This window comes from Bombina bombina, chromosome 2 (genome assembly GCF_027579735.1).
Source record: "Bombina bombina isolate aBomBom1 chromosome 2, aBomBom1.pri, whole genome shotgun sequence".
Taxonomy (NCBI): domain Eukaryota; kingdom Metazoa; phylum Chordata; class Amphibia; order Anura; family Bombinatoridae; genus Bombina; species Bombina bombina.
The window spans coordinates 734,750,092-734,760,342 of NC_069500.1; the positions used below are offsets into that span (position 1 = coordinate 734,750,092).

At 36.7% G+C, this 10,251-nt stretch overlaps 1 protein-coding gene across 2 annotated transcripts; it reads left to right on the plus strand.

The window, feature by feature from the left end:
• Positions 1-885: 885 nt before the first annotated feature.
• REEP6 (receptor accessory protein 6) lies at positions 886-9,905 on the plus strand. 2 transcript variants are annotated; one of them, XM_053700655.1, is made up of 6 exons: positions 886-1,037; positions 1,665-1,758; positions 1,986-2,124; positions 2,781-2,949; positions 3,061-3,134; positions 9,250-9,905. In XM_053700655.1, exons 1-6 carry the CDS (start codon positions 923-925, stop codon positions 9,265-9,267), a joined length of 609 nt encoding a protein of 202 aa, XP_053556630.1. In that variant the 5' UTR covers positions 886-922; the 3' UTR covers positions 9,268-9,905. The 2 variants fall into 2 exon arrangements, with proteins under 2 accessions (XP_053556630.1, XP_053556631.1); XM_053700656.1 differs by lacking the exon at positions 3,061-3,134.
• The last annotated feature ends 346 nt before the right edge of the window (positions 9,906-10,251 follow it).

The following is a 10,251-nucleotide window of genomic DNA, read 5'->3' on the forward strand; positions in this document are numbered from 1 at the left end:
GGCCAGGCTAAAAACAATTGTATGGCATGGAGGAGGATCTACCCTGTATATATTCATAGTGAAATCAGTGGCCCAATGGTTATTAACCCTTTGAAAGTATCTGTTACTTATTAAAAAATGAGAATGATGTTATCTATGCCAGGGTTGGCATCAATTGCTGTGCCAAAAACACCATTGGACCAAGCTAAAAACAATTGCATGACTTGGAGGGGGATCTACCCTGTATATATTCATAGTGAAATCAGTGGCCCAATGGTTATTAACCCTTTGAAAATATCTGTTACTTATTCAAAAATTAGAATTATGTCACCTATACCAGGGATGGCATCAATTTCTGTGCCAAAAACACCATTGGGCCAAGCTAAAAACAATTGCATGGCATGGAGGGGGATCTACCCTGTATATATTCATAGTGAAATCAGTGGCCCAATGGTTATTAACCCTTTGAAAATATTTGTTACTTATTCAAAAATGAGAATTATGTCACCTATGCCAGGGTTGGCATCAATTTCTGTGCCAAACACACCATTGGGCCAGGCTAAAAACAATTGCCCTTTTTTCAAGTTTGTTTATCTAATTGTTATATAAAGAGATTCCACCTCTGTGTAACTACATTATAGTATATGAATCATATTATTATTTAAATAAAACCTATTTTTTTTATTTTAAAGTCAATTTAAAGCAGTCTGACAAAAAAATTGAATGAGAAACCAACTTCCATGAATAAGAAACAGAATTTCACGAATAAGAAACAGCTTGAATAAGAAACCAACTTCCTTGTCGTTTTGCCCTCTTGGTCTCTTACCTGCATTCTCAGGACACGCCCCTCGAAGGATTGGCTGACCGGCACGTGACTCCGCCGGAGGGGAAGCATCCAGTGTCAGTCTGCAGAGTCCCGGGCAGCTGCAGTTTGCGCTCCGTTATGCCGTCCCTCCGCGAGCGCATTAAAAACTACCTGAATGGAGACTCGGTGGTGTCGCGACTGCTGGGCAAGGTGGAGGAGAAAACCGGCATAAAGAAGTATTATCTTGCGACAGGTGAGGTGATCCGCAGTGTTGTAGAGGTTGATGTCATTGCACACAGTTATACGGTCACCTCTTAGGTTGGAGGGAAAGAAAACATAGAAAGTTTCACTCTTTCAGGTATCATGGGAATTAGCGAGGTGTCTCCTCTGTGTAGGGTTCCTGTCCGTGGGGACTCTACCTCCATTACTAAATAACTAATGCGTTCCTGTTTGGGGAAGTGGGTTAGTGAGACGTTTTCTAGTTTGGGCCCTGATGTGAGAGATTGTTGTGGTGTTCGTAAGTATTTGGGGGGGGGGGCGGTATTTTGAGGCACAAACTTGTAATAAATGTAAAGAGCAATTTGTAGTTACATAAAAATCTCTTTTCCTCTTATTCCACCATAAACATCACCTGCCTAGAAGGAGAAAAGGCTGTCTGATGCTTTAAGATTAAATGCACATTTAGGCAGTGGAGGGTTAATATTTGTCTGGTGATGCTAATCCACTAATATGCCCTGTGCTTCTTAAAGTGCCAGAAGGATTAGTATTGTGCATTAACTGCAGTTCTTTCTTTTATAAAATAACAATTCCATTGCCTACATGGCACTATTGTTGCTGTGTCCCCCCCACACTTGTTAACCCCATTATTTTGTTTTCCTAGGTTCTGTTTGCACTTTAGGACTCTACCTTATATTTGGTTATGGAGCGTCTCTAGTCTGCAATCTTATTGGTTTTGTGTATCCAGCCTACACATCGTAAGTACGAGCCATTATCCCTTTTGGTATCAGCCTAGGGAGTGGTTATGGGTTAGAATGATTAATCATTATCTCATTGCTCAAAAGGAAGAGAGGCAGATATTGAGTTTTGTCACCGTGGCAGTGTGCGCAACGTTGCATAAAATATTTTTCTTTTTATACAGTAAATTAAGGGGTCATTATCAGGTGTGTTAACATTTAGTATCACCTCTCTCTTCTTATCCCAGGATCAAAGCAATTGAAAGCGCAGATAAAAAGGATGACACAATATGGCTGACTTACTGGGTCGTTTATGGAGTGTTCAGTGTGGTGGAATTCTTCTCTGATATATTTCTCTTTTGGTTTCCCTTTTACTACCTTGGGAAGGTGAGATGCTTCAGGGAGATAGTAATTCACGTATTGATCTGAGAATTTGTCTTGCTGAATCAGGCTAAGACTGACGTTTGTTTGCACCATTAAAGGGACATAAAACCCATGAATGTTCTTTCATGATTCAGAACATGCAGTTTTAAACCATTTCAATTCTATTATCACATTTTCTACATTCTCTTTGTATCTTTTGTTAAAAAGCAGGGATGTAAGCTCAGGGACATATACACGTGTTTTGAGCACTATATGACAGCATTTTTGCAAGAATGTTATCTATATGCAAGAGCGTTGGATGGCAGCACTATTTCCTGTCATGTAGTGCTCCAGACACCTACCTAGGTTTCTCTTCAACAAAGAATACCAAGGGGAACAATGCAAATTTGAAGTAAATTGGAAACCTCTTTCTTTTCTTTTTTTTCTTTTTTTTTTAATCTTTGTTTGCTCTGTCTGAATCACAAAAGAACATTTTTGGATTTCATATCCCTTTAACTCATGAGTATTATTTTTACACCACTGCTATTCCTAACTCAATAAAATTGCCCCATTTCTTGCTTACATCTTTCTCTTCTGTAATTTTCCACCTCTTCAAGTAACCTACTTCTACCCTTTGCCTGTGTAACCATTCATTTTACCCCACCCTGTCATTTTTGCAGTGTGCCTTTCTCCTTTGGTGTATGGCTCCATTCTCCTGGAACGGTTCCCAGATTCTTTATGATCGCTTCATCCGTCCATTTTTCTTGAAACACCATCAGACTGTAGATAGTGTTGTAAGTGATCTCGGAGGACATGCGCTAAGCACCGCAGAGGCAGTCACAAGGGAAGGTATGTGCTCCATTTCCTGCTGCTGAAGGCTTATTATTAACATTCCACAGCAATCTTCTATTTTTCAATCTCTTCTTCGCTTTCTTTTCCTTTTTTTGCATCTGTTGACAGTCCTGCAGACTCTCACTAGCGGCAGATCTCTACTGGCACGAGAGAGGGGGCAGCAGGCCCTCCCCAGCACCTCTGTATGTACATAGAGTCAAAGTGAGGGGAGCTCAGCAAAGCTTTAATTTCAGAAGTTTTTAGCACAGTATTCATTTTAAACTGTGTCGCATATGGAGAATAGATCACAGCTCATAAAATAACCAAAATATAATGCATCATTTTAGCTGACTGACTTGAGAATGAGTAGTGTGTATACAGAAGACATAAATAAAAAGATCACACACGTGTAATAGGGAAACAGAACATGACTGATTCCTAAAGCAGGCAGTCACAATACAATGGCACTCAATAAGAATCTATATAGTCACAACCATAGAAAGTAACAACGCAACAGACAACATTACAGACTTTACACGCCTAAGAAAATGTAAGTCTGAAATGTTGTCTATTACTGTTACCTTGTATGGTTGCGAATAAATAATACTCCTTGAGCGCTGCTCCATTGTGACTTTGCTCTGTTTTGCAGGGACCTGCGGAATTGCACCTACCTTTGCTGGATTACCTTTTAATGGGTTTTAAGACGGGTCAGCTCCAGTTGGAATCATTTTTATCCTGTTGAGAGGCTGTAGCGAAATATAAAGATATCATGGAGAGCTGTATAGCTAAAATAATTTTTGTTGTTAACGGATACTAGAGGTCAAATGGATGTAAAAGGGAAGAGGAATTCGGTTAAGGGGGGGTTAGGAAATGAATGGACAGAAGAGGAAAGGGATGATTTGTTTTTTGAAGACTTATAGGAAACCTTTTTATTTAATTTATAATGGCAGGTACAACACTCTAATCTTGGCCCTTTTTTACCACACAAGTTTCCTAGTCCATGTTTACTGATTACATGCTGAAACCGTTTCAGAAGTTATCTTAAAGGGATAGTAAAACCCAAATTAAACTTTCATGATTCAGATAGGGCATATAATTTTAAACAACTTTCTAATTTATTTTTATCATGAAATTTGCTTTGTTCTCTTGGTATTCTTAGTTGACAACTAAACCTAGGTATGCTCATATGCTAATTTCTAAGCCTTTGAAGGCCACCTCATATCTGAATGCATTTGACAGTTTTCACAGCTAGAGGGCATTAGTTCACATGTTTAATATAAATAACACTGTGCTCACGCACGTGGAGTTATTTAAGAGTCGGCACTAATTGCCTGAAATGCAAGTCTGTTAAAAGATCTGATAAAAGGAGGCAGTCTGCAGAGGCTTAGATACAAGGTAATTACAGAGGTAAAAAGTATATTTCTATAACAGTGTTGGTTATGCAAAACTGGGGAATGGTAAATAACGGGATTATCTATCTTTTTAAACAATAACATTTTTGGTGTTTACTATCCCTTTAATAAATTAAACAAAACAAGTGGATGGTATACACTTTGTTTCAGCATATAGAGTACTCAAAGGGCACATAAAAGTAAAATAATAAACTGTTAGAGCAGCATGTTTTCTGAGTCTTCTTGGCTTGTGTATTCAGTAACTGTAACCCCTGGCCAATCTGCCCATTTCATTTTGATGAAGTGACATTGCAAACATCCTGGGCACTTATAGTTTTTTTTTTAATAATAAATAAACCACTGATTAAACAAAGGGCAAAACTTATCATTGCAGAGGGATAGGTTTGCAAGCAGTGAGCATGTTTTCTACATTCGTCCCTTGCAATGCTGCGTTGCATGGCTAAATTTAAAATTGCACAGGAGGGTTTTTTTGTGCAATGCTGTCCCCTTTTCCTGCGCAACTAGTTACACAAGAGCAGGGCATCTCAATCACCCCAAACAATCGAGTGTCGGGGATTGTCCTCGCCACCTCGGAGGTGGAGAGGCAAAAGAAGCAGTTTTGTGGCTGCAGGCTCTCTTATAGCCTCAAAAGGCTGCAAATGCATCTTTATAAATTTACCCCAAAGTAGCGGCCAGTTGGTGAAAAAAATTAATTGCTTTAGTGAAAGGTGTGTTTTTTTTTTTGTTTGTTTTTTTTTTAGTGGACATTGTGGACCAAAGTTACTTTAATTTAGACCTCAGGACCTACTAACAGAACAGATTAAACAGATTACCACATTTACTAAGCAGCTGATTATTTATCACATGCTGTAGTTTACACACCGTGAAAATCTGGGCTTTTAGTAAGCACCGAGAAATAGTTTGAAAATATTTATGTAGACAAACTTTCTACTGTGCATAAGAAAAGAACACAGATGTTTTACATCCTGCTTTTTATTCTTTTTCATTAAAAAAAAACAAACTAATTTTAAATGAACTGACACTGGAGTATCCTTTGTTTTTTCCCTGCTTTTTTACAGTAACATATTTTTTTTTTATTTTTTTTTTCTGAAAAAATTAAAATGTATAAATTTGTACTATTTTTTTTTTTTTTTTTTTTTTTTTTTTTTATGAACCATCTAAAATAGACTGTCCCTTTAATTCACACTGCAAAATAAATTATCTTGATTGTAGTCTCAGGTGCCCCCTTGACCTGCTAAAGATCCAAGTACAGTCATTAAGAAGAAAAAAAGTCCAGGTTCTTCCAGTGCTGTTTTATGCAAGTCCTTAACAGCTTAATGATTTAAAACTAATTTGTTCTCCATTATTGATTAGATGTAAAGTCAGGGTCTGACAAATACAACAAAGTTTTTTTTAATATTTTTTTCAATTTTGTTTTCAAAATGAAAAGCAATCGGCTACTTTTAACAAATTAACGAATGAGGGTGCAGAAAAAAAATCAGTTCCCTTTTTTTCAAGCTATTGAGATATTCTGAAGGTGAGAGACTTTTATGCAGTCAAAAGTTCAGATTTAACTATATCCAGCAATCTTATTGACCGTTGATTGATCCCAACCAACAAGTATGTAAGATTCACTTATGGGGCTAGAGACTTCCAATAGTGTCAGGCTAGTCAGAAATCCTTCCCTGCATGGGTAGGTGGTGGGGGGGTAATCTGGTTTAGTTGTAGAAACTACTTAAAATTCTTTCAGTTTAGGCATTTAATTTTACTTGACTGTGTTTCAGTCCTTCCCAAACCCTTTATCCTACAGGATTATACCATATCTGCCCAACAGGATCCTTGTGCTGTGATGACTCTACAATCCTAATCTTCAAATGAGCTCGAGTAGTATTGCTGTGTTAGTTCTCCACCCTTTTTTTTTTTTTTTTTAAAGGGACATAATAATCCAAAAAGCTGACAGGAAAATATCACCTGAGCATCTCTATGTAAAAAAGGAAGATATTTTACCTCACAATCTCCTCAGCTCAGCAGAGTAAGTTTTGTTTAAAAAAAATATATATACTTCAGGTGTTGCTCAGCTGCAGGTAAAAAAAAAAATGAACAGCAGCCAATCGGCATCAACAGTGCTGAGGTCATGAACTCTTTTACTGTGATCTCATGAGATTTGATAGTAAACTTCCTTAAACTGAATAGGGAAATAACATGAGTGCACAAGGCTCAATCCCTTAGCTGTCCCGGGACAGACATACTGATTTGCTGCTTAAAGTCCTTTACAATGGGGTGTGGCTACTGAGGACATTTTGAGGTAAAATATCTTTCTTTTTTACATAGAGATGTTCAGGTGATATTTTCTAGTCAGCTTTTTACAGCTATGCTGCATCACTTTCAAGTTTTTCAACATTTGGGTATCATGGCCCTTTTAAATAAAAAAAAATTGTAGCTCAAATGCTTTTATCCAGAGAGATCTGTGCCCCTCAACCAGTGAGGTTACATGTAAAAAAGAAGCCTCTAGCACAACAAATCACCTATGGGGTGAGGAATATGCTTAAAGTGCATAAAAAAAAAAAAAAAAAACATGATTCAATTCAAGGGTACAGTTGGGGAATTTTTTTTTTTATAAATGTTCAAATTTATTTTGTTTGCTTGAGATTCTTTGTTGAAAAGCAGGTAGGAAGGTTCAGGAGCGTGCATATGTCTAGAGCAATATAGTTCAGCAGTTGTTATAGTTTTGAGTACTAAATGGCAGCAGTGTGTATACAGTGTATAACATAGTAAAAAAACATTTGTTGCAACACTGCTGTCATACTGCTTTAGACGTGCACACTTATGAGCCTACCTAGGTATGCTATTTAAAGGGATACTAAACCCAATTGTTTTCTTTAATGGTTCGGCTAGAGCTTGCAATTTTAAGCAACTTTCTAATTTACTCCTATTATCAATTTTTCTTTGTTCTCTTGCTATCTATATTTTAAAAAACAGGAATGTAAAGCTTAGGAGCCGGGCCATTTATGGTTCAGAACTTGGGTTATGCTTGCTTATTGGTGGCTAAATGTAGCCACCAATAAGCAAGCACGAACCAGGGTGCTGAACCTAAAATGGGCCGTCTCATAAGCGTTGCATTCCTGCTTTTTAAATAAAGATATCAAGAGAACAAAGAGATTGATAATAGGAGTAAATTAGAAAGTTGTTTAAAATTGCAAGCTCTATCTGAATCATTTAAAGAAAAATGTGGGTTTAGTATCCCTTTAACAAAGGATACTAAGTGAACAAAGTAAACTTGATAATAGAAGTAAACTTGACAATTTTTCATTGTACACTCTGAATAAAAAAGAAGCATTTGAGTTTGTCTCTAAATAGAATATGACAAAGGACAAACCCCTTTTGGAGGTATTCATTTATAAATCCAGCTTCCTTTTCTGTGAACAATACTGTTACACATTTGTGCCTAAGCACACAACAGGTTAAACATTCAAACCTACTATATTTATCGTGTTCTAGATGATACAGTGCTAACAAATAATGTGATATCATTGTGTTCATTTATTATTTCATGAGCTGGCTCCTATTGGAATAAAGCAGGCTGTCCTTTGCTGAGCTACTTTCCATTACATTAGTAAGGGTTCTGGGTGTGTGCACAGTTTACTAACAAACCGATAAGGCCATCCATGACCTGACCTTAGATTTATGTTAATACTAACCTGACTGACTTCATGTGGTGTTTAAGACTACCCTACTAGCTGCTTAAAGGGACATGAAAGTGCAAACAGAAAATGCTCTAATATATTAGTGCACTTATTATTGTGCTATTGCTTGCATATAACTGTGTGTTGAACCCCTGCAAAGAGTTTTAACACATAGGTAAAATTAGCACCAAAGCAGCAATACACTATTGGGAGCTAGCTGCACACATCTGGTGAGCCAGTGACAATAAATAAATGTGTCTAGTCGCCTATCACCAGCTAGGTTTCGGTAGTGACTTGCTACTGAGTATATTTACATACGCTTTTCAACAAAGGATAGCAATATACCAAAAGTTAAATTATATGATCTATCGGAATTATGAAAGTTTAATTGTATGACTTTCATGTCCCTTTTATTTGTTGTGCATACAATGTAGAGAACACTTGACATTGTGTAGAATGTGCTTATACAGCCTGACTGCCAGTCAAAATATCAAGTGGCACTAGAAAGGAGAAAAATAATATAAATATATATATATATATATAATATTATTTATTTAAAGGGCCAGTAAACACTGTTATTTTAACATAAAGTGTTGTGCAGTAAAACTGTGCAATATAATTTGTATTATTGTTAAATTACCCCTCTTCCTCTAATTCATGTGTAAGTTCCCCCCAATTCTGACAAACGAAACAGCACATGGCAGGCACCACAAATCCAACCTTTACACATATGTCCCTGATCGGCTTTAGCAATGTAATAAGTTACTGCAACGCAATGAAGATTAAATAACGTAATGAATAGCTTTTTGTTCTCCAGGAACAAATCCAGATTGGCTCCTTTAAATACAGCATGTGCTGGGTGGAGTTTGGTTATTGAAAAAGCAATTGCAGACAACTAGGCCTTAATGCATTCCAAATATTTTCAAGCTCGCTCACTGTTAATTTATTGCAAGACTGCAGAAAAATCTTTACGGTCCCTTTAATTCCCATCTTTAATTTACTCTAAAGAGGAACAGCTGCTCAGGATTGCAGCTTTTATATTCTGTCTCTTCTGGCTGATTAAACAGGCTGTATAAAAGCTTACAAAGGCTGCATTTTAACCCGCTAACCGCTTAACTCAGCTTGTACACACCCTACTTTTCTTGATATGGTACGGGGGAAAGCATTCTAAAGACTGTTGACCTGCTATTGCACTAGGTAGGAGCTGCAAATGATCTAAATTTTGTCTCTGGGTTTCTTTGCAGCATACAAAGGAATCTTGACAAACGCGTTGGAATCTGAAAAGGACAAATGACTGAAAATCTCTGCCAATGAAGGACTATCAACAAACTGAAAAAATAAACACTTATTTGATATAAATCCTGATTCCCTTTCAACCGATGCCAGCATTTTCTACATTACAGTCCCAGAACTCTTTGTGCTTAAAGTTGTTGCTATTCAGAAATTAATCTGACTGGTACTTCTATATGTTATGTAGGTTCTGTAGTGAGGCATGCGTCTCCCGTTTTTTTCTTTCTTTTTCTTGATAACCTTTTTTTTTTTTTTTTTCTCCCATCTCTTATTTATTAATAGTAGCTTTTTCTGATAGGTCTTTTGTTTTGTGATCTGTTAAAAAATGTATCCACAACAGGAAAGGAAGTGAGCCCGATAAGTTGGCGCATCTCTTTAACATTCAGGTAAACAACTGTGACATTTGGTGGTAGACACTGCAAGAAATATAAACTTTCATACTGTGAACTTCTGGTCTAAACAATATTTATTGATTTATTTCTTGTGTAACAGTTATCACATGCACCAGAATGTACTGCTTATCAGTTCACATTTTAATGCTTAAACTGTTGATAGGAATTTTCTTTCTTGTATTTGTTTTTATTGTTGAGTAAAGAAAGGCACAAATTCACTCTTCTGTCTCCTGTGAATCTTTAAATTGAGTGAGGTTATAGTTGAGATTGTGGGTGAAGTCATTTAAACATAAAAGCAAGCCTTTGCTTAGGATGACCTTAATGCAGTATGACTCACACAGACGAGCCATGTGTTAGACAGGTAGTGCAGTTTGCCCTTCCATAAAGATCAAAATCGCCTGAGAATGCAACTTCTGGCTTAAAGTGCCATAAACCATGTTGAGATCCGTGCATATCCTAAAAGGGCTAATTAAGTAAAAATAGTTTGCATAAATTGTTTAAATATTGCTGGCAAGTATTTTAAAATAATTTTTAAAAATAAGGAAAATTAGTTACAAAGCTGTG

What these genes read in the sequence shown, in the direction of transcription:
- REEP6 (XM_053700655.1), top strand. Translation starts at nt 923, where the DNA reads ATGCCGTCCCTCCGCGAGCGCATTAAAAACTACCTGAATGGAGACTCG. An exon ending in GAAGTATTATCTTGCGACAG is followed by an intron (nt 1,038 to 1,664) that starts GTGAGGTGATCC and finishes TTGTTTTCCTAG; the next exon opens with GTTCTGTTTGCACTTTAGGA. An exon ending in CCTTTTACTACCTTGGGAAG is followed by an intron (nt 2,125 to 2,780) that starts GTGAGATGCTTC and finishes TCATTTTTGCAG; the next exon opens with TGTGCCTTTCTCCTTTGGTG.